This window comes from Fusarium odoratissimum (genome assembly GCF_000260195.1).
Source record: "Fusarium odoratissimum NRRL 54006 unplaced genomic scaffold supercont1.13, whole genome shotgun sequence".
NCBI lineage: Eukaryota > Fungi > Ascomycota > Sordariomycetes > Hypocreales > Nectriaceae > Fusarium > Fusarium odoratissimum.
In genome coordinates this window covers 174,369-197,172 of record NW_022158699.1, presented here as the reverse complement: position 1 = coordinate 197,172, position 22,804 = coordinate 174,369, and the positions used below count along the sequence as shown (strand labels likewise).

Sequence of the window (22,804 nt, the reverse complement as noted above, 5' to 3'; positions counted from 1 at the left end):
TCAACAGATATCAATGCGAAGAACTCAGCTGTCGGGGCAGCGGCGTGCTCACTGCAAACACCACATAGTTATAGTGGATTATTCTGTAATTAAGTGAGCTGCCTGCCTTTACATTTTATCTCAAGATTTATATCGAGGTAGCAAGAGAAGCCTGATTAGTATCAGGAATATGACGACAGGAAGACGCACCGGGGACCCACTTATAGAGCCCGGACCAATTGCATATGGAAATTTCTGTAGGCTACTCGGCACCCGGATCTCCGGGCCCCGATGCCCGCATTCGGTGTGACTCGTACACTCGCAAACTCACCTCGCGGGTTTTGGGCTAATATCGTCTTGACGGGCCCGAATTCCATGTTTCCTGTCGCTGCCCGCGTTCCCAGTTCCCCGCCGCTCGCCTGCATGCCGGTCTGCTGTCCTCTCGCTCATCATGGATACGGATACAGCTGCTCACGGCGACGACGCGCTAGAGGCCCCGTCACCAAGTTCCAACGTCCACATTCGACCTGCGGTTAGTTCTGCTGTCATAATTCATGGTCTTGGAGTATCCCTCTGATGATGAAGCTGACTTATTCATAGTGCGAGAACTGCCGCGTTCGCAAGGTACACAGACAGCATCTCTCTGCCCGGTTCATGCCATACCCCAGCTCCAATGCTTACTCAAGACTCTCCCCGGACACTCAGCGCTAACAGTCTGTATCATAGATCCGTTGTGATAGGCAGTACCCATGCTCTCACTGCATCAACACCAAACTAGAATGTGTCGTTACCGAAAAGAAACCTAGGGAGAAACGCAACCGCATCCTAGTCACTCCACAATAGTCTGTCACTTTATTATCCCATGCTACCTCTAATCAATATCATCTACTCTTGAATATCTGACAACATCACATTTCATTCAGTGAGAAGAAAATCGACCAGCTTGATCGTCGCATGGACCAAGTCCTTGGCCTACTCCATGATCTCAAAAATGACCGACAACCCGATCGATGTTCTCATGCCGCCTTACCGACACGAGCTGCGCACGTATCGACAGTTCCGTCAAGTCCATCGAGCCAGAATATCCAGCAAACGCCTTCTGCGGTGTTGGGTGTTGAGGGAGAGTCCTCATTAGCCGCCCACTCTGCGTTTGCTAGCAACTTGATGCATCAAGTCGCAAGCGCCGAACCCAGCCCAGGTTTTGGTCCAGACATGAGAAACACCCTGGACGCACTGTTACACGTCGTTGGAACACTGAGAGAGCAGACATTCGCTAATGAAATGGCATACCCTCACTCCCGACCGAGCCAACGCCCACGCCCATCGGGGTATGAGCTGCCTCCTATTGAAAAGGCCGTTGAGCTGATTCGAATTGCAAAGAGTAGGTGCCATGATCCGTTTGCTACTGTACCACTATAGTCTAATAGGTCATCAACAGGTCAGCGGCTGGCAGGACCAGGCTTCATATACGAGTTCATGTTCATGCGAGACTTCTCCGATATTTGCCTCCAGGTTTACTTCTCCGATACTTTCTCCGAGATGGAGTTCATCATTGCCAACGCTGGCTTCTATTCTCTCTTCACAGACTATAGCTATCATGTCTCTGCAGGCCAAAAGGACACTTATCTAGGCCATGCCCGCATGTGTCGCGAGAACCTTGAGACAGCACTTTATGATCTGCCACTTCATCTGCCGACAACGCCAGAGGCTATAACGGCTCTGCTCTTTGGTGTAAGTTGACACCAACATTAAAGTTAGCATCTATATTAACCAGAAAATAGGCTTGGCACGCGATCGAGCTCTCGAAACCATATCTCTCCTGGGCATTGTCCAGCAAGGCCTCAGAGCTGTGCCAGACGTTAGGCTATCACAGAATGCCCGATACAGATAACAGCGATGACGCTAAGTTTAGGAAGTTTCTATTCTGGACTAACTACTTCCTCGATAAGAGTCTGTGCCTTCGCCTCGGTCGAGCATCCACAATTCCCGACTGGGATATCACAACACACCGACCAGCAATCAGTGATCCCCACCAAGAACCAGTCATGGCGTATTTCGTACTCTGGATTGAAGCTGCGCGCTGTCAGGGAAACATCTACGAGCTTCTGTATTGCCCCGAAGCTATTACCCAGCTTGAGCACGTCAGACATACTCGGGTTCAGCTTCTTGTGAACGATCTACACATGTTGGAGCAGGCCACGCAAGAAACTCATGTAAGTGTACGCAGTCCCAATCTGTAAATACCCCATCCGTCTGATCTATTGCTTTCAGAAGAAATGGATCCAGATGTCTAGGGATAATGCTGGCAAGGACTTGATAGATTTCTTCGCCGTCTCAGACGATATCCTTCGACTGTCACTACTTACTCTCGTCTATCGAGCCGCTCCACAACAGACTGGGGCTCTAACAACGTTCAGTCCCAGTTGCGTCGAAGCTGCTAGAGCTACTCTCCACAGGCACCATGATTGCCTAGAGATTATCGAAAGGAGCAGTCAAGACTTCTTCCCAACCTATGTTCATTGGTACGTGTCCTTGACTCGACTGAGCTTCAGTTCGGAATATTGACGAAAGCAGGACCCTTCTCTTCGCTCCCTTCATTCCCTTTATCGTCATTTTCTGCCAGGTAATTGAGACCCAAGACAAGGAAGACCTCAACCGCCTTCGCACTTTTGTCGCTTCTATCCAACCTGCTGCCGCTGCCTCGAGCGCTGCAACCAAGTTGCATCGACTATTCCAGGTCCTCTACAACGTCGCCACTCGCTATGTAGAGCTCTCAGCCTCGCGCGACGTTCAGCCACAGGATAATGAAGAGATGGATACGTATCTAAAGTTACTGGGCATGCAATCTTCGTGGGGGGGCGATGGTAACCAGCAGCAAGGGCAGGGGTTTGGCCATGACCTCGATGTCACAAGTGGTGGAGATACGAATACCACCGGGCCCATGTTGATGAATCCAATGATTCGCACGGGGCATGGAGCACAGTTGGAAGAGTGGTTCTTTAGTAATCAAGCTCTGATGCAGTCATTTGGGACTTTCTCTGATCGCTTTTCGCCTGAAGGCTAGATAGCATGACATAGATAGGGTATAACTCTAGCAGCACTGTAAGGTCAATTACAACACTCTTTTCATAAGCTTGTCTGTTATTAATACAAGAATTTTCAAGGCTTATGTGTCATCTTTGTATAGTAGATAAGCTAAGATAGTCAGTTCGAAGCTCAGAGTCAGTCTCTGGGGTTGTCGCATCGAGAGCTATCCTAGCAGAGTTTGGTACAATCAGCTTTAGAGTGTTTCTTGGCCGCTCGTTCATCATAATAACAGCATAAAAAGCAAATCTAATTTTGTCTAATCTAATCTAATATTTAGCAGAAGTATAAAAAGAAGAGCAGTCATATTTCATTGGTTCACAGGTGCCCGAGATGCCCTCTAAACAATGTCGCAAAAGAGGTCGCCCTTGTCGATCCCCTCGTAAAGTACAAAAGCAATGCAACAAGCGTTGCCCCAAAGGCACCGAATCCCAACGCGACCTTTAAGCTCTGAGGTTTCTTAACGATACCAGCGTGGGGCAGAGTGACGCCGTTTCGCTTGGGAAGAGGCAGTCGCTCGATCACAGGACCCGTCTCGGCGTGCTTAACAGCGAGCCACATGATTATACGATCCCCAAACCAGGGGAGCAAATAGTGTACGAAAATTCTCGAGGCAAACGTATCTCGCGTCGAGATTGATGATGTGTGGCGGCCTTGTTCGAGAGCATTCGCGGCGCGGGCAAAACGGTTGGTTTGAACCTTGGCGAAAACGTCCTCGATATCCTGTTCTGACAGTTTCGATGTGTCATCTAATCGCCGTAAGAGAGTGTTCAGAAGAACTGCGGACGTCTCGATAGCGCCGTTGCCGCCTTGTGCAGTGTTGGGGTGAACCTGTATGCACACGTTAATTATTTCCATGGCCTGAGCTGATGCAGATGGCTCATACCTTGTGAGCTGCGTCTCCAATGGTGATGATTCTCCGAAAATACCACCGAGAAAAAACGTGCTCCTCAAGAGAGACGAGTGCCGTTTGCAATCGGTTCTCATACACGTCCCCAAAGGTCGTGCACGCTGTGACTTGGTCATCAAAATGTTTCTTTGCGAGATTGACTTCGTCCTCGGTTGTGAATCTAGGAATATCACTGCCAGTAGTTCTGTCCATATCCTGGAACATAAACCAATAGAGCCGATCTCCTGGTGCTGACAGCATCATGTAGTTGCGACTGTCAAAGAATGCGTTGATTTGCAAAGCAGAAGCAGGAAGGGACTTTGGCCGTTTGGAAATGCCAAAGATGCACTTTGAGTCGGCTGCAAGCGCTAGAGAAGGAAAGCCATTGGTTAGTTCACAACAATATTGCTTAAATTCGGGATCACGAACCTTTGTCCTCGTCTGGCCGGAATGAGCCTGGATCTGATTCGACGCCGTTTCGCCACATCTCCTTTCTGACAGCGCTATGGACTCCATCAGCACCGACAACAATGTCTCCAGTATAAGTACAGCCGTCTTGAGTATGGACGCGGACGTGATTCTCGGCTGTTTCGACGCGAACAACGCGCTTCCGCGTCATCACTCTATCCTTGGACTGGATGTTGTCGAAAAGAATCTGAAGGAGCATCTGCCGATCGATGAAGATCTGGGGATAGCCGGTTCTGAAACACCTGGGTCAGCATATTTAACTAGTTCTCAATTTCAAGGACATACCTGTACTCCAAATGCTCAGAGAAGGTTTTCGGCTTTTCCTTGTCCAATATCTTCCCATTAAAGAGACGAAGGCTCGGTTGGTAATAACAACAGTCTCCGACTATTTCCCGCACGCGGTCGTAGCAGCCGAGCTGATCGAGGATGCGCAAGCCACCAGGGAGAAGACCCATGCTCGCTCCAAGCTGGGGGGCGATCTTTGAATGTGCCTCGAGGAGTATATACTCGATGTTGAACTTCTCGAGCATGTTGGCCAAAGACAGGCCCGACACGCTGCCTCCGACTATGATGACTTTGAATCCCATGTTAGCTATCCTTGACGAAGTCTGGATGGGATTGTTGTTGTGGTATGTGCTCGACTAATGGGACCTTGGTCAAGAGATGTTAAATAGATCAAACAACCAGGGTACAGAAAAGCGGCGAAGCACACCATTTGGGACTTCCGAACTAGGGTCTAGACAAACAGGTAGATATCTTCTGCCGGAATAGTCATCGCCGTGTTTTGACATATTAACCCGGCCCGATATGTGAGCTTTTGCGTCGACGGAGCCGGGAGCCGGGTCTCCGGGGGCCGAAGACATCACGGCGCTTAGTGGGGCGCGAAGCCTTGGTGGCGGTTTTGTCCCATCTCCATACTCGACACCTGCCCAAGAGGTAATTTCTCACTTTTGTATTTGAATACGCTGTAATTTGTCATCTAGTGTCTGGCGAAGGTCTCCAATGCACTGATAGGATTATAACTTAGAACGAGGATGCCGTATAATGATCCTGGGCCGGAGTGCCGCGTTGAAATTGGAATAAGATGCCCTGAAACAGCGGCGGGATGCTCCAACCTCTCTCCCTAGCGCATCGTCACTAATGAGACCTGACTCGTAACAGTGAGAACTGACTCATTAGACTCCTTCACTTTCACTGGGGTGGTCAGAAGTGGAATCAATGGATACAATGTCCCTCGACGTCTCCGTGTTGGGTCGGCCGTCCGGGTCTCCGGAGCCCGACTGACCTCAATGTAGCGCCAGGGAGCCATGACTTCCGTTCAGCGGTAGGGAGTCATCGGATAATCATTCAGTGGGGACCGGTGGTAACAGAAGATTGATTGTTGGAGGCAGGAGGAATGCCAATTAGTATACAAACCAATGATGCCGACGAAAGAATGCCCAGTCGACTCTCTTGTCTCCAACTACAGTTGTCCAGTCTCTACCATCACTTGATAAGTCAAACTACCTACAGAATATATCACTCTTTCTCTTATCTTTTTTATATATTTATTTTATTCTTTCTATCTGATCTCGCTATTAATCCCATATAATGGGTGCATCTATCGATGTCCGCCCGAACGGTGTACGAGACGCCAGGGAAAGCGATGAACCTTCGAACTCTAAGGACAACTCAAGCGAGTCTTCGAGCTTCCGGGACTTTATGGTACGTTGTAATGATGACGAACTTCTATGAAAGTCACACCGTGTACTGTATGTTGATCATGCTCACTCGCAGAGAGTCTTTACATTCGGCCAAACGACAGACTACGCTCTCGAATCTATCGCCATCATCGCCGCCATCGCCTCCGGCATCTCGCTAGCCATAGTAAACCTTGTTGTCGGCCAGTTCATTTCACTGTTGAGCGACTCTCATACATCTCAGCCCAATGGTTTCATGTCCGCCGTTCAGAGAACCGCGTAAGAAACAACACGAACCCCTGTTATCTACAATAACCATGTTCCGCAATAACTAACGCGCTGCTTGTTCTGCAGCCTCTACCTTGTCTACATCGGCATTGCGCGATTCACATGTACCTACATATATGCCTCCCTGTTCACGTTTGTCGGCCAACGTCTGACTCGCAATATTCGACACGAGTACCTCCGCGCCGCCTTCAGTCAGGAAATTGGTTTCTTCGACCAGGTCCAAGGATCTATCTCCATGCAAGCTACATCCAACGGTAAATTGATACAAGTCGGGATCGGCGAGAAGCTCGGCATGCTTGTACAAGCCATGGCCACCTTCATAGCTGCCTTTGTGATTGCCTTTATCAGCCAGTGGAAGCTCACCTTGATCATCATCGGCATGGTACCTGTACTGCTGATCGTCGTTGGAGGCGTTGCAGGCTTGGATGCGCAGATTGAATCTGATATTCTCAAAATCCATGCCGAGGCAGGGAGCTATGCCGAGACAACCCTGGCAGGGGTTCGCACCGTCCACGCTTTTGATCTTCGGGGGAGGGTGGTTAGTCAATACGATTCTTTTCTCGAAAGCTCATTCCGCCTCGGTATGAAGAAGAATAGAATCTATGGCGTCCTCTTCGGTGGCGAGTATTTCATCGTCCATGCCGCTATGGGGCTGGCGTTTTGGCAGGGTATAGCGATGGTCAACCGCGGAGAAGTTCCTGACCTTGGCACCGTTTTCACGTCAGTTCAGTGTTGAGCCCCAGCGGGTTGTTACTTTCTAACTTGGAGTAGTGTTCTCTTTTCAGTCATCATCGGTGCGAGTACAGTCATGTCTATCGCACCGCAGATGGTCATGTTTGGCCGCGCTGCGACAGCGGCGACTGAACTCTTCAGGTTGATTGACAGGCAGTCGGAAATTGATCCCTTCGATGACTCGGGCGAAAGGCCTGACAGTCTTGTCGGTGACGTCGAGCTCCAAGACGTTTCCTTCAGGTATCCTACGAGGCCAGATGTCACCGTCCTTGATAAGTTGAGTCTACATGTTCCGGCAGGCAAGGTCACAGCCTTGGTTGTAAGTTGATTACCGTCTTCATTTCTTTTCTCTACATCTCTTAGTCGCAATAGTCGCTAACGTCGTAATGCAAACTAGGGAACCAGCGGGTCAGGAAAAAGCACCGTCATTGGCCTTTTGGAGCGCTGGTATGACCCAACGGCTGGTACCATCAGACTGGATGGCAAAGATGTCAAGGACTTGAACTTGCACTGGCTCCGTACTAACGTCCGTCTTGTACAACAGGTAGGATAGGAAGCTCCACCTGTTTCCATTATCCTGTCGCTAACAGTTCTGTTCGCATATAGGAGCCCGTTCTCTTCAATGGCACAGTTTTTGAGAATATCGCGGACGGTCTCGTCGGAACACCATGGGAGACAGCCTCGCACGATGAGCAACGACAACGCGTTGAGGATGCTGCTAAGCTCTCTTTTGCCCATGACTTCATCGTCGGCCTGTCACACGGTTATGACACCAGAATCGGAGAAAGAGGTGGCCTGCTCTCAGGTGGGCAGAAGCAGCGTGTTGCCATCGCACGCAGTCTCGTATCTGACCCGCAGGTGTTACTACTCGACGAAGCAACCAGTGCACTCGACCCTCACGCCGAAGGCATTGTTCAGAAAGCCCTGAATAGAGCGTCTCAGAACCGGACAACTATCGTCATCGCCCATAAGTTGGCCACCATTCAGAACGCTGACCAGATTGTCGTCATTTCTTCGGGCCACGTGGTTGAGAAGGGTAGTCACGATGATCTACTCGAACTGAAAGGAGTGTATTACAACCTCGTCAAGGCTCAAGATCTATCTCCAACCGAGACCCTACAGACCCCAGAGCGCTTCTCAGAGAAAGAACCAGCCCCAAACAGCACGCATACGCTTGATCTCCCACTAGCCAAGATCAAAACAGTCGATGAGACCACCCTAGTATCACTAAAGGATCGACAAGACTTTGACACATTCCAACAGCGTGGACTACTCGGTACCGTTATGAGGCTTGTCGGCTGCACCCCGGAACTCAAGTTCTGGTACCTACTTACAGTCATCTCTTGCATCATTGGAGGTAAGTCACTCCTTTTTCTTGGGTTTCTATGCAACACTGACCTTTTCTAGCTGCCCTTTTCCCTGCACAGGCCCTGCTTCTTGGCAACGTCCTCGACGTCTTCTCGTCCCCAGACATGGTATCACGAGGCAACTTCATCTCTCTCATGTTTCTTGTCATTGCAATCGGGTGCCTCATCGGCTATTTCTTGTTGGGATGGTCTAGCAACATGATTGCACAGGTATGTGGCCTCGCTCATTTTCAAAGGCCCCTGCTGACTTTGCAAAGACCCTCGGGAGGAAGATCCGAAAAGAGCTCTTAGATTCCATCCTTCGCCAGGACCTGCAGTTTTTCGACCGTTCTGAGAACACCATTGGTGCTTTAACAAGTCGACTTTACTCATACCCTCAAGCTGTCTTCGAGTTTATGGGTTTCAACGTAGCACTCCTGCTCCTCGCCATCATTAACTTGACCGCCTGTAGCATCCTGGCCATCGTTGTCGCCTGGCGACTTGGCTTAGTTGGTGTTTTTGTCGGACTTCCTCCTATGCTTTTAGCTGGGTGGGTGCGCATATGGCTCGAGTTGAGAATGGAAAATATCATAGACAGGTCATCTTTGCAGAGCTCGTCAGTGGCGTCTGAAGCAGTCATGGCGATACGCACCGTCTCCTCTTTGGCGCTAGAGCGACGGGTGCTAGATAAGTATACACGAGAGCTGGACATGGCTATCCGGAACTCAGTCCCGTCCTTATTTCATATGATGGTTTGGTTCTCGCTTACCCAGGCAATTGAATACTTCGTCCTTGCATTGGGCTTTTGGTAAGAGTAGCTTTCTATCTGTGCAGGCATAATCTAACGTATCCAGGTGGGGATCGAAGCTCATCAATGACGGCCATATCAACTTCTATCAATTCATCGTCTCTTTTATGGGAGTCTACTTCTCTGGACAGGCGGCAAGCCAGCTGTTTGTCTTTGCGGGCAGTAAGTCGTAAGTGCCACCAGTTCCTATACACCATGCTAACGCGCTTCGCTTTTGAAGATTTCACCAAGGGTCACATGGCCGCCAACTACTATTTCTGGATATCTGCTCTCGAGCCAACAATTCAGGAAACAGCCGACAACAGAGACAAGGGGCCAAAGGATGGTTGCAAGTCTGTCAAGCTCAGTGATGTTCAGTTTTCCTACCCTCTAGCACCACACAATCAGGTGCTCAAGGGAGTTTCTCTAAATGTGAGTCAATCCTCTGCCCCATCTTGGTATCTAGTGCTGACGTCTTGGAATTCTAGATTCAGTCTGGCGAGTTCGTCGCTTTTGTTGGACAATCCGGATGTGGCAAGAGCACAATGATCTCGCTATTAGAGCGTTTCTACGACCCGACCACCGGAAGAATCACTATCGATTCATCTCCTCTCGACTCGATCAACCCTCGTCTATACCGCAAACATATTGCTCTCGTGCAGCAGGAACCGACATTGTTTCCAGGCACTATCCGCGACAACATCTCACAGGGCATCGTTACTACGGCGGCTGATACAGAGATTGAGGAGGCTTGCCGTTCTGCCAATGCCTGGGATTTCATCTCCTCACTCCCCGAGGGCCTTAATACTCGTTGCGGAATGGGCGGCAACCAGCTCTCCGGTGGTCAGCGGCAGAGAATTGCAATCGCGCGCGCTTTGATCAGGAAGCCTGCAGTGATACTGTTAGACGAAGCAACAAGCGCACTCGATACTGAGTCTGAACGTGTGGTCCAAGCAGCCTTATTAGACGCAGCAACAACGGGTAATAGAATCACCGTAGCTGTTGCCCACCGCCTTTCCACCATTAGGGAAGCAAGCCGCATTTTCGTTTTCCACGAAGGACTGATTGTTGAGAGTGGGGGTCATGAAGACCTTGTTAAGCAAGGTGGAACATATGCCAAGATGTGCGAAGCACAGAAGCTGGATCAAGGAATGTGAGGGGATGACGAGACGGGAGCAATCTAACATTGGACCACAGTAATGGAAGCCGTTTGCTGTCCATGTTCTTTTTGTGTATGTACTTATTTGGGTTTTGTGAATTTCCAACTTGCTCAACGCGTCTTGGTAGTGGGATGCGTTGTAACGCTGGTAACCGATGAAAATCCATTTGCAGTTGGAGGTTGAAAAAGCTGCTGTAGGGTATTTCGAAGATGTGCCCCTTCCCTACCCGTCAGAATATCGTTGTTTGCCATGCGGCAGGGGAAAAGTCTCGGTGATATGAGAAAAATGAGTCTTCTGTTCTTTCGGTATTCGAATCGATAAATATAACAGGATCTCAGAATTACTTCCGAAAAACACACCATTTCTTGGTATACAAAGTGATCCAATGGAAATCTCCCGCGGGATTGGCTGGGCACGGCAAACTGTCGGATCCGGAGTAACACCGGAGAAGGGTAAATCCCGCGGGTAGAAGAGCGCCCCATACGCCAAGGTCCTGAACAAGCTTAAGAATAACCTTTTCCCACCTCAAATCAACAAATTGGCGAGATTGGTTATCGCAAAGCTTGGCCCTGACATGATAGTGGAGCAGTGCCCAGACGGGAATAATCCACTATAGTGGGTAGTGATGCCCGGAGCATTGCAGTGCAGGTCTCAGCAGTGGACTCTCCGCCCTTGGCACGGGAAGACTCGGGCTTTTACTGCATTTTTGGAGAACATGCCCAGAATAAACGGGAAAGACGGGAGCTGAAGTTCTCTTCCCCTCCGCGAGTTGAGAATTGCTGCATAATTGGGGAATATGATGAACGCATTGCGATTCATTGAGCTTGGCGTGTGGCTAGCTAGAGCGAAAAAAACACACGAAAGAATTCTTTCTCCGGTTCCTTTAGACGAATTGATGAAAGCGTGGAATAATAATAGCACGCGAGATTCATTATGGGCATTTTTAAGAGACTAATGTGATCCAGACTGGCCTATTGACCACGGCCCGGTAATGCGGCGCTGATAAAAAGAGCCTCATTTTAAGCCTCTTTAACGACGGCCACTGCATCATAGAGTAGTGATTGAACTCTAAAAGAAGAACTCTAAAGAGCAATAGACTGCAAGTGATCTGATTACCATTTGACACCGCCGATCTCTGGTGATTCATCTGGGGTCCGATCCAGTCTGTGTGTCTTTTCGTGCACGCGAGACCGTTTTGCCCCAGAACCCTTTTCTTCTCCAGTTTTTAACCCAAGAGATGATTCTTGTTGCCCCGGACTCTTGGCTCACACATGCACCATCTGGGGAGTTGACTTTTTCCCCAGCTTGCCCAGCCGTGCCAACGTTGGAGAGATGCGGGGTCTTCCCATTGCCAATATTCTTTTTCTCTCGTGTCTCGCTCATCTATAAAAAATGCCGTCCACCTTCGTTTTGTCCTTGCCTTTTCTCTCGTGTACGCAGCCTCTCGACTTGGTTGACATCGCAGACCCTCCCTTTCTCAGCCATTCCAATAGTCGTTATCTCTTTATTTGTTCCGCGTTAGTCTTCAAGATATGACGACACCGAATGAGAAAGCGGGCGGTGATGTGCCTCCGCAAGACATTCAGGTCCCAGCATCTGATGTCAAGGCTCCCATCGACGAGAAGGCCGATACCGCTTCTGCCATTGAGAAGGAGCTCGGTATGGTAGAGGAGGGTTATCTTAAGAATGAAGGTCGTCTTCCTAGCCCTGAGGAGCAGATTGACGCTCTTGGCATTCCGAACTGGCGCGAGCTTGAGAAGAAGATTGTTCGTCGTCTTGATCTGACTCTCATGCCTTGTGTCTGGTGTCTTTACTTCTTCAATTACCTTGACAGAGCATCAATCGGTCATGCGAGACTCAGCAGTTTCGACGCGGATTTGAATCTTACTGGTGCCAACTTCTCTTCGGCTGTCTCTATTCTCTCTCTCGGTTATGGTAAGTTCCTCGCATGGTTGGCGTTTGGAAAGAATACTGACGTTTTCAGTCCTTGGCCAACTTCCCAGTAACATGTTGATCACCAAGATTCGACCCAGTCTCTACCTCTGTCTCATGGCTATTGTCTGGTCTGGTGTCAGTGTTGCTACCGTCGGAGTCAAGTCTTACTCTGGGCTCATGGGTGTTCGCTTCGCTCTTGGTCTTGTTGAGGCACCTCTTCTTCCCGGAGCTATCTACCTTCTCGGTTGTTGGTAAGTTCACCAATCTCAACCGCATTGAATGCTTCGTGCTCACTCATTATCCTAGGTACACACGAAAGGAAGTCGCTTTCCGTATGGCTATCCTCTACTCAGCTCAGACAATTGCCTTCTGCTCAGCCGGTCTCATCGCTGCCGCTACCTACGCCACTCTCGAGAAAGCCCACGGCCTTGCTGGCTGGCAGTGGCTCTTCATCATTCTCGCCACCGCGGGTGCTGGCTCTGCCATGATCTGTATCTGGTTCATCCCCGACTACCCCGACTCGACAACCGGCAGCGCCATGTGGACTATGACCGAGGACATGCGAAAGGTTGCTGCTGCACGTGTCCTTGCTGATCGTCCTTCTACAACCGAGGCCAAGACTGGTGCTTGGGAAGGATTGAAGCTTAGTGTTCGCGATCCTAAGCTCTACATCCTTACTCTCATGAACATCACCATCTCTGCTGCCTACGGATTCTCCAACTTCTACCCTTCCATTGTTCGTGGTCTGGCGGCCGATTGGGGATACAGCTCTGTTATCGCGCTTGTTCTCACTGCGCCACCTTACATTTTCGCTGCTATTGGTTCTTATGTCAACGCATGGCACTCTGACAAGTAAGTCTCAACTGATATCGTGCGTCACACAATTACTAATAGTTGTCTCGCAGGGTCAAGGAGCGAGGTCTGCATTATGCCATCCCTGTTGCGGTTGCTTGTATCGGTTTCATCGTCTGCTTAGCGACCACCAACCCCCAGGCCCGATACGGAGCTTCCTTCATCTACGTTGGCGGCATGTACATCGCCAACCCTCTCATCATGGGTTATGTCAGCGGTATGTTATCCGTGCTATCCTACTACTTAATATGGTATGGTGCTGACTATTCACCAGGTGCTCTTGCAAAGACTCCCGAAAAGCGAGCTGCCTCCGTTGCACTTTGCAACCTTCTATCTCAAATCGGTAAGTGTACTCTCACCACGATTCCTAGATACCAACTGACAAAATCTGCTAGGAAACTTCACTGCTCCTTTCATGTTCGTCACAAAGGAGGAGCCTCGCTACATCAGTGCCTTCATCGGCATGATGGCTTTCGGTCTGACCTCCAGCGCCTGCGCTATCGTCATGAAGATCTGGCTCAGCCGCTCCAACAAGCGACTCTTGCGGGAGGCGCAGCAGAACGGTACTGCTTACCAGCCTTACGTTACCTAAGCTCTCAGCGGTCGCACTATATGTACAGCCTCCATTCATGACAAAGGTAATGAGGTTGGGCATAAAGTTCGTCACGAGACGACGGGAACTCATTTACTAGATGATATGAAAGACATGAGACCAGAGGTCTGTGATGTTGGAGTTGGAGGTAAATGGCTGCTCGTTACAATCAATCCAAGTTATGTACTATAGCCCAACAGAGTAATTATCTACAAGAAGCTCATACTCTTATACCATCATCATCTCAAGTCCCTTAGCTGAACTGCCACCAGTTAAAGTTGAACAAATAGTCAGAGGTAGTGCCTGTGAACACCAAGAAAAGATCACTCGTTCCAGTAGCACCACTAACAGGGCACTCCACAGTCTTGTAAGTCTGCCAGTTCCCAGTAGTCGTTACCGTGCAGGTACCAACCAACTTTCCAGTCTTGCTACCAAGTCGAAGCTCAATCTTCCCACCGCTACTGTTAGATGCAACACGAGCACTGAAGGTCTTTGCACCCGTGCTGCCAAAGTCAACGCCCTTAACTTTGATGTAGTCGCCGTTGTTGATGAATGCAACGTTGAGGCCGCCTTCACTACAGACTTCAGTCTCGATACCCTCAGACCAGGCCATGGTCTCGGCCTCCTGCTTGACATATGGGTTCAAGGACTTGACCTGAGCTGGACCCTGAGTAGTCATCTTGATCTCAGGGATCAGACCGTCCGAACCATACTTGAAGCTCTCGACAGCCACGGACCTGGTATAACCGCTACCGCCAGTAAGAGCACCATTGTGGTAAAAGAAGTACGAGTTGTTCTCAAAGTCGATGATGCCAGGATGGTTAGTGAAGCTTCGACCCTCCTTATTCATCACCACACCGCGGTAAGTCCATGGTCCAGTGGCACTGGGTCCAGTTGAATAGCGGATATCCTCGGAACAGCAGTTGGCGGCGTAGATCATATAGTAAAGATTGCCACGCTTGTACAGCCAAGGGCCTTCTTCAAAGGTAGTGGGTCGTTGCGCGTTGTTCGGGCGGCTACCGAATCCAGCTGTGGTCAACTGAACCTTGTTGATACTGCCACTGTAGGAAAGCATGTCCTGGTTGAGCTTGACATAGTAAAGGCCAGGGTTGCCCCAGTACAGGTAGGCCTGGCCATCAGTGTCGATATAAACCGTTGGGTCGATCTCATTGTTCTCGACCAGGGGTTTACCCAGAGCATCGGTGTAGGGTCCAAGGATGTTGGTGCTAACGCCCACGCCGATAGCCATTCCTCCCGTCTTGGCATTACGGACCGGAACGTAAAAGTAAAACTTTCCGTTTCGGGCAACGACTTGTCCAGCCCAGGCTCTGCTGTTAGCCCAGCTAAAAGTCTTCAAGCTCATGGGAACGCCGTGATGCTGCCAGTTGACCATGTCTGCTGACGAGAACAGACGCCAGTCTGTCATGTTGAAGTCGGTAGAGCCGTCGTTGTCATGGCCGGTGAAGAGGTAGACACGGCCGTTGTAGACCATTGGTGCTGGGTCTGCGGTGTAGATGTCTTGGACGATGGGGTTGTCTGCTACAGCAACGCCAGAAAGGTCCAGAAGGGTGCTGACGAGCAGCAACGGGGTAGTCAACCACATCTTGGAGATGTCTCTCGAAATAGCTGATGTCGTAAATCAATTTCTTGCCAACTGAGGCTCCCGTGGGATAGCGATTCTATGATGGGACTGTTACAAGCTGCTCGAGGTCGTCGTTAAATATCTGATTGATATGCGGACATGCAGATCTCAGTACCCACGTATAAGGAAGGTAGCAATTTAACTTCGTTTAAGTCAACTCAACTTTCGTTTAAAGACTGTTTAGGGTGGGCTGAGTCGTGATAAGCGAGCGAGTATCGTATTCACACAAATAGGCTAGGACTTCTTCGTAAGATAGCCATAAACAATTTGCGCGCATAACTAGTATGCATACATGAAGCCATATTTAATACCGACCCTGAAGCTTCTATTTGCGCGCATCGTTAGACTACAGCTGTTTAAGGAAGAAGAAGCTGGATAATCGGAACAAGGCGAATCATTTACTCGAAACAGACAGCATATCGGCGGAGACTCAATTGATTGGCACGGATACGAGAAGACACTTCGGGCCATGTTTCAGTCAAGGGTGAGATGAAGAGAAATCATCTGGTGTATCCTTGCTTCATCTGGGGTAACGGAAGATGCATTCCGTCTTTCAGAAAGGGACATGATGACATCTATCAAATGCCGAATGCTGCAAGCCGATCTTCCGTTAAGCGATCCATATAAAACACGCCTAAATTAGCCTAATAGGTCAACGGAGCCACTGTTATCCCTAGTCAAGGCCTTCAGCTCCCCTTAATTATCGGCAAAGTGACGAATAAATGAAGCATCTGCTGATTCGTTTAACCTCGTTTGTTTCAGCCTGAAGTTGCGCATCGTGCATAATGCGGGGTCAACCCTGTAATAAACATTGGCGCGCTGCTACTCGTGGCTCTAGAGGCGATTATATTTCCGTGAGAACTCTAAGTAGTCTGGACGCTGATCCCTGTTCAGCTAAAGCGCGCCAATCGTTTCATATCAAGACTCCAAATTGGAATGTCCCTCGTTTTCTTATAAGTTAGTGTGTGAATTACTGTAAATGGGTTCTGTTCGACAACGCTCTTTAGTTCTTCACGGCTCCAAAATGCGTGCTATTCTTGGTCTCCTCTTTTCGGTCGCTGCCGCCATGGCAGAAAAGTTTACGAACCCTGTTATCTGGGAAGATCTCTCCGACGTGGAAGTCACTCGGGCTGGAGATGCCTACTTCATGACCGCTTCAACATTCCATTACTCCCCTGGTGCTCCAGTTCTTCGCTCATACGATCTCGTAAACTGGGAGCACATCGGCCATTCCGTCCCTGTTCTCGACTGGTCGTCCAAGTACAGCCTTGAGAACGGACAGCGAGCTTACGTCAAGGGCATCTGGGCTTCTTCTCTCCGGTACCGCGAAAGCGATGGAAAGTTCTACTTCGTTGCCTGCATTGAGTTCGGCAAGACATATGTCTACAGTGCTTCAAGCCCAACTGGCCCGTGGTCTCAGATCACAACCATCAACAAGTGCTATTACGATGCTGGTCTGCACTTTGATACTGACAACACACCTTACGTGGCTTATGGACGAGGCGACCTTCACATCGCCCAGCTATCCAAGGACATGAAGACCGAAGTCAAGGAACAAGTTGTCCTCTCGCCACCATCCACACTTACCCTCGAGGGATCTCGCTTGTACAAGAAGGACAACAACTGGTACATCTTCTTGACGAGACCTGCTACCGGACAATACATCGCCAAGTCTGCCAACGGACCTTTCGGAACTTATGACCTCCGCATCATCGCTGATAATCTCAAACTCGCTGCTGCTCCTCGATCTGGAGCACCTCACCAAGGCGGTCTTATCGACACACCCAATGGCAACTGGTACTACATGTCCTTTGTGGACATGTACCCCGGCGGAAGAGCACCAGCCTTGGCTCCTATCACTTGGGGCAGCGATGGTTTCCCCAAGATCACGCTCGTCAATGGCCAATGGGGCGACTATGACTACCCACTTCCCAAGCGCACCGTTCCCAGCCCTATTGGCACTGATACTTTCCCTGGTCCCAACCTCCGAGCAGATTGGGAGTGGAACCATAACCCCGATACCAAGAGCTTTACTGTCAACAACGGCTTGACCTTGAAGACCGTTACTGTTACTAAGGACCTTTACCAGGCTCGCAACACCCTCACCCACCGAATCCGCGGCCCTCAAGGAACTGGCACAGTCCTCATCGACTTCTCCAAGATGGCCGATGGTGATCGTACTGGTCTTGCCGTTCTTCGCGACTCATCAGCTTGGATCGGCATAGAGCGCGAAGGAAGCAACTTCAACCTCGTTTTCAACACAGGCCTCAGCATGAACACCGACTGGACCACCAAGTCCACAGGAAGTGTTTCAGCCCGACAAAACAACGTTTCTTTCCGCAAGGTGTATCTTCGTGTCACCGCTGATATCCGCCCTGGTGCTGCTGGATCTGCTGTGTTCAGTTATAGCACTGACGGTAACAGCTTTACCAACTTTGGGTCTACAGTCTCGCTTGGTAATGATTGGCAGTTCTTTCCTGGACATCGTTATGGTATTCTTAATTATGCTACAAAGAGTCTTGGTGGATATGTACTTATTTCGCGATTCGACAATAAATAATCGCCGTATTTAAGTTTCATCGTATATAGTCTCCAGGTATATATAGGGAGAAGAGTAAATACTGATCGACGAATTCCAGTCTAACTTGGCTCAATTCCTGACGATCAACATCAGGCAATAGTAGACATTCTAGGCAAGAGACGGTAATATCTCTATATGAGATACCAAGTATAGAGAGCCCATAGTGTTTTATACGACTATTGAATATTCCCTTATATCGTCCTTTGGATTACTCTTTAATTCCGGCTCCTTTAGATGTTATAGACTTGCCTACTTTAACACTCTTGTTAACAACACCACTGCACCACTTCTTAAAAGCTGGCAACACAAGATGGAGGCTCCCATTTGGCCAAGAGTGAACATCCTTGAACTCACTAACTGGTTTGGTTTAGCCTTATAGGTGATTATGTGATGCCTCAGGAAGTTCAACATGCCTGCGTACCTCGGAAGTGAAACGCCGACAACCTGGGCATAGCTCACGAAAGTCATTGGCGCTGCTGCAAGAAAGCATCTCGCCAAGAACATGTTCGTGGCGTGACATTGCACCAGCCCTTTGACCACTGTCTGAAACGATTGCTAATTCCGTATTTCAGTGAATTATCTCTGTGCCTATGACTCTTGACCCTCTCTTCCGGATTTCTAGCACGTCTTCAAGATGGTGTATACCAAGAGGTGCAGATTTACTCTTTGCTATTATCCGTGCAGCCTTAATAGCACTTTTATTCTGCCTCCCGTTAACCTCCCAATTCGAGAGAGAGTCTAAATCTAAGTTGTTAATGTCTGTAGAGTCTTTCTGGAATCTAGCTATCAAATTCGACCAAATTTGCCTTCGAGAATCTTTGTCAAGATTGTTGTAGGTTAGGATGATGTCAATACGAGATTCGAATACCGGATAAATATCTCCGCATCTATTAGTTGTAAGAATAAGGGCGTCTGTATAATACTCTAGTGTTGTTAAGAAAGCTAGTGCAGTATATTAATAATATATAAATTAGCTTTAGTTTTTATAACTTAATTGATACTAATTCGTTTGAGGCACACCTGTCACTAGATCGCTTCTCTAGGAGCACATCTGCTTCGTCTATAAGTAAGACAGCATTCCAGTGTGACCATTAGTTAAAAGCTTCTTTCAACGATGATTCGACTGTGTCAGCTGAACGGCCAAGATACCAGCATTGACTCTGTACAATGGTCTTTCGAGCTCTTCGGTCACTATAATAATAATTAGATTTTGAATGAAGCAGATATAGACAGACGTACCGGATTCAGCTGTGGAGTCTTGCCCACTCCAGGGGGACCCGCAAGAAGGAGAATTAGCCCCTTTCCTAAGTTTAAATGCATCAGTAATCAGGCTGACTGTTTAGGTACTTAGTGAATCAAAAAGGAATAGTGTGTGGACGACATGCGCAGGAAACGGAAAAGTGGGAAGGTAGGAATGGCTACTAGTTACCTTTGTCTTCTATGAAGTCATCGAACTTATCATCCTCATGGCTTCCCTGGTCTTGAACTAGAGCAAGAGGCAGTCGCTTTTCTTGATCTTGGATGACAAGGTTACCCAGAAGCTTCTCGTTCCACATCATGTGAGAAATGTTACTGATGTCGAGCTTATACCACGTCATGGACTTCAAAGCAAACCGCCTGACATATGGGATAGCTATGATATACTCCTCTTCAGTCAAAAAGGTTGATTGTTGGGTACTGGAGTAGTCATTGCTGACGATGCTGTGAGGGTCTGGCCCTTCCAATCCCTCCTCGCCGTTGAGATCGCTCAATTGCGGAACGTATTTGTACTGGAATTTATAAAAGGCATATGCATCGACGATGATACGCTCCGATAGGTGAGCCCAGTAGGAAATAAGTTTAGCTTTTACAGAGTGCCAAATACCGACCATTTTCCGCCCCTCTAGTTTGAAATGAACAACGCCAGTGTAGACTTTGACGTGCTGGCTGCACAGACGATGAAACATCCTTCCTCTCCCAACAAGACGTTGCTCGATCTGGTCTCGATCCGAGTCAGCATCTAGGGGGAATACTGGAAGGTCAGTGATCTTGCGAAACCCTTGGAAAGCCCTAATCTCCCATGTTTTCTCTCTGTACCCGAAGCAAGTTCCATCCCAATTCATCACACGAACTTTCAGGTCACATGATTTGCTGCTCCAGAATTCGCCGATCGAGGCAGCTAGAAAGACTCCAGCCCAGAGCAATCCAATTCGGTATCTCACGACGAGCTCACCGGGCACGACCGCCACTAACAGATCGTCAAATTCGATGTATTTTGTTCGCTGATAATCTCGTAAAACTCTAAATGGTTCTTTCAGCCCTCTTTCTAAATGATGTCTCAAAATGCGAAATAGATCATTCGTTCCTTCACTGGAAGCTTTCTCTGCTTGCAGAAAACGGTCCCAGCCAGAAATGGTATGAATGGAGGTCTAGTTAATAGGACTGGAGCCTCGGTGTAAACATCTGGATAGTTCGAGAGTACGTCTGTGAGACCTTTCTTAAGCGCAGGATTTTTGATATCGATTGAACTCGTCCGGAGAGACTCCTCATGGTAGTCAAGTATGGCGAATGTGCTTGCCTCATCTTGACTCTGGCCTTCTCCCAGCTTCTGGCTAATACCTCTAGAAATAGGAACCTTGGTTGTATACAGTCTTTTGCCTGAACCTGAATAGTGTTTGGTAGCATGAATATGTCTTATCTCTGCTATCCAGCCTATGTAGGAATCCACGGGGCAGTCTTCTCCCTCATTCTCGTTTGTCTGTTGGAGGTGATGAAATTGACTTGTTTTTGCAGCGACAGACCTTTGGGAACATTGGAGGACAGTTTCATCGAACTTGGTACGAACTTCATCCTCCTCGCTTTCTTCTGGTCGAATTGTTTTAGCTGTAAATTCTTCACTACCTAAAATTCCTTCATTATTTTGGACAAATTATTTACCTTTATTTTAGAAATATTACCAATTGCTATTAGGACTGTAAGAAGTAACACGCTAAGGGAGTTAGAGGTCGTATCCATGATCGTATTGAGCATGGTTAGGCGGAACGATTCTCCGACCTATCATGCAAACATGACTGTGCGATTATACACGCTTACTTCAGTGGGCTACTCCCCCTCTCGATATGACTTCATGCCTGAACTAGATACACACATGTACTAAGACCGAGATGCGCTCATAGCTCCGTGCAATCTTCTCTACAATCCCGCCACAGGACGTATCACGTCGCTTCTTGATAAATACTTCTCTAGTATTCATCATCCAGCACCCAGCCAAAGAGTTCTTCCGCTCCTTAGGTACCGACGGCCGCCACATCGAGCCTTGGTTAGAGAGAACTGTCCAAACCTAGTAGCTGAGCGTCATTCTCGATATGTTTCTAGGGCGTCGGCAGTGATTGGGCACTGGTCAGCAAAGCAAAAGACGATCTAAGAATTCTGTGTCATATTTTACGGCTAAAATTCCATACTAAATTCTTTGCCATAATTGTCATCAAGTCTCAAGCAGCTGGAAACCCCAGGTAGTACAACTACAGAAGCAGAGTCTGTCTCAGATCACAACAGTTACACAAAGCATAAACAGCACCTTCCGATAAAAGAAGCCTTATAGTATTGAATCATATTCATTGAAACGGTCGCAACTGTTTCAAGAAGTAACTTCAAACATGGGGAACACACCAGTAGGAGAGGAAGAAAAATGTCGAAGCGATAAACCCAAGATGTCGTTCGCATAGTAGTACACTAAGCTGGACTAATAATTCTACAAGTGTGCCCAACTTGGTGTTATGACAACTCCTGCCAGCAGAGCATAGTTTCTGGATGTCAGGGCTTGACTGCTTGATCGCCCATTGAAGATAAGGGCACTCTCTATCACATCCTGCGCTCAAACCATTCTTGCAAGAACAAGATAGGGCGAGTACTTAAAGGAGGATGCTAGATAAATACTCTTCACAACTAGGCTATCTGGGTAGTGTAGCACTGCATGGACTTGTAGCCCTTACCCCAATTACTATTAAGCAAAGTTAGTACATATAAAATTGCAAAAAAAGCAAAGGGAATACTACCTAACACAAGCGGAGCCGGATCCTGATAGAGCAACTGTCCGGACAGAGTTCCCTTTACAGTTATCCTGCTCAAACATGTAGCAGGTGCAAGCAACACCCCTACCACCGCAGCTAACAATGTTTGCGCTGTTTGTGTTGCTGTAGCTGTATCCATAACATTTGTTTGAAGTACCGGGCCAAATCGATACAGCGTAGTCTGTGCAGCCGCCATCCTTGTAGTACTGAACCTTGAGGTCGACTGCCCGGGCATTAAGTGCTTTCGATTCGCTGTTGATAGTTGGTGTAGCCTGTACGGCAGTAAAAGCAAGGAACACGGTGTAAAGGCCCTTCATCGTGGAAGTTCTAGTTTTATTATAGTTTGTATAAAGATTGGCAAATTGATTTGTTGTCGATGGGATGTTTATTAAAACAGAGGTAATCTTCACTTTTACCATGGAGCTTCTATCTAGTATTTATAGGTTCTTAAAACCCTTACTTTACTTTTAATTCTCGTATAGAGGAATTAAATCTTATATTTTAAAATGCAAAGCTAGATTGTTTAGTATTAGTTTGAACAAGGATGCTCTATACAAATGTGTGTTACTAACCTTAGTAATGTATATTACCAACCTTAGTAATTCACGAGGTAAGGATTATTAGCCCTCATACCAGATTCTTTCTATTATGTCGGCCGCAGAGGTGGAGAAAGAACCATAAACCATACCTGATACAGGCTTGAAATCACCTGTTAGGGATTTTTTACTCCACCTTTGCGGC

At 48.3% G+C, this 22,804-nt stretch overlaps 8 protein-coding genes across 8 annotated transcripts; 4 read left to right on the top strand and 4 right to left on the bottom strand.

The window, feature by feature from the left end:
* The first annotated feature begins 351 nt into the window (after nt 1–351).
* On the top strand, nt 352–3,136 carry FOIG_08440 (uncharacterized protein). The gene is made up of 8 exons (XM_031208477.1): nt 352–511; nt 580–603; nt 706–821; nt 903–1,360; nt 1,418–1,710; nt 1,761–2,192; nt 2,251–2,501; nt 2,554–3,136. The coding sequence occupies exons 1-8, from the start codon at nt 431–433 to the stop codon at nt 3,041–3,043; spliced, it is 2,145 nt and encodes a 714-aa protein (XP_031061483.1). The 5' UTR covers nt 352–430; the 3' UTR covers nt 3,044–3,136.
* Nucleotides 3,137–3,381: 245 nt separating this feature from the next.
* FOIG_08439 (uncharacterized protein) lies at nt 3,382–5,007 on the bottom strand (the record flags this gene model as incomplete). Its single annotated transcript, XM_031208476.1, has 4 exons — nt 3,382–3,894; nt 3,950–4,320; nt 4,382–4,653; nt 4,706–5,007. 4 exons carry the CDS (start codon nt 5,005–5,007, stop codon nt 3,382–3,384), a joined length of 1,458 nt encoding a protein of 485 aa, XP_031061482.1.
* A 1,003-nt stretch (nt 5,008–6,010) lies between these two features.
* FOIG_08438 (uncharacterized protein) lies at nt 6,011–10,409 on the top strand (the record flags this gene model as incomplete). Its single annotated transcript, XM_031208475.1, has 11 exons — nt 6,011–6,124; nt 6,197–6,378; nt 6,454–7,107; nt 7,159–7,438; nt 7,517–7,663; nt 7,726–8,476; nt 8,527–8,696; nt 8,744–9,273; nt 9,320–9,435; nt 9,494–9,684; nt 9,741–10,409. 11 exons carry the CDS (start codon nt 6,011–6,013, stop codon nt 10,407–10,409), a joined length of 3,804 nt encoding a protein of 1,267 aa, XP_031061481.1.
* Nucleotides 10,410–11,944: 1,535 nt separating this feature from the next.
* FOIG_08437 (uncharacterized protein) lies at nt 11,945–13,791 on the top strand (the record flags this gene model as incomplete). The annotated part of the gene is made up of 6 exons (XM_031208474.1): nt 11,945–12,347; nt 12,397–12,598; nt 12,654–13,199; nt 13,253–13,416; nt 13,474–13,542; nt 13,595–13,791. The coding sequence occupies 6 exons, from the start codon at nt 11,945–11,947 to the stop codon at nt 13,789–13,791; spliced, it is 1,581 nt and encodes a 526-aa protein (XP_031061480.1).
* Nucleotides 13,792–14,044: 253 nt separating this feature from the next.
* Nucleotides 14,045–15,580, bottom strand: FOIG_08436 (uncharacterized protein; the record flags this gene model as incomplete). The annotated part of the gene is made up of 1 exon (XM_031208473.1): nt 14,045–15,580. The coding sequence occupies exon 1, from the start codon at nt 15,392–15,394 to the stop codon at nt 14,045–14,047; it is 1,350 nt and encodes a 449-aa protein (XP_031061479.1). The 5' UTR covers nt 15,395–15,580.
* A 795-nt stretch (nt 15,581–16,375) lies between these two features.
* Nucleotides 16,376–17,993, top strand: FOIG_08435 (uncharacterized protein; the record flags this gene model as incomplete). The annotated part of the gene is made up of 1 exon (XM_031208472.1): nt 16,376–17,993. Exon 1 carries the CDS (start codon nt 16,413–16,415, stop codon nt 17,991–17,993), a length of 1,581 nt encoding a protein of 526 aa, XP_031061478.1. The 5' UTR covers nt 16,376–16,412.
* A 1,129-nt stretch (nt 17,994–19,122) lies between these two features.
* On the bottom strand, nt 19,123–19,885 carry FOIG_08434 (uncharacterized protein; the record flags this gene model as incomplete). Its single annotated transcript, XM_031208471.1, has 3 exons — nt 19,123–19,205; nt 19,250–19,318; nt 19,444–19,885. 3 exons carry the CDS (start codon nt 19,883–19,885, stop codon nt 19,123–19,125), a joined length of 594 nt encoding a protein of 197 aa, XP_031061477.1.
* A 2,053-nt stretch (nt 19,886–21,938) lies between these two features.
* Nucleotides 21,939–22,380, bottom strand: FOIG_08433 (uncharacterized protein; the record flags this gene model as incomplete). The annotated part of the gene is made up of 2 exons (XM_031208470.1): nt 21,939–21,993; nt 22,049–22,380. 2 exons carry the CDS (start codon nt 22,378–22,380, stop codon nt 21,939–21,941), a joined length of 387 nt encoding a protein of 128 aa, XP_031061476.1.
* Nucleotides 22,381–22,804: the final 424 nt, after the last annotated feature.

Bases quoted from the DNA above. Each gene is read 5' to 3' on its own strand.
- FOIG_08440 (XM_031208477.1), top strand. From the start codon at position 431: ATGGATACGGATACAGCTGCTCACGGCGACGACGCGCTAGAGGCCCCG. The intron at 512-579 runs GTTAGTTCTGCT...ACTTATTCATAG, and splicing joins ACGTCCACATTCGACCTGCG to TGCGAGAACTGCCGCGTTCG. The intron at 1,711-1,760 runs GTAAGTTGACAC...ACCAGAAAATAG, and splicing joins TAACGGCTCTGCTCTTTGGT to GCTTGGCACGCGATCGAGCT.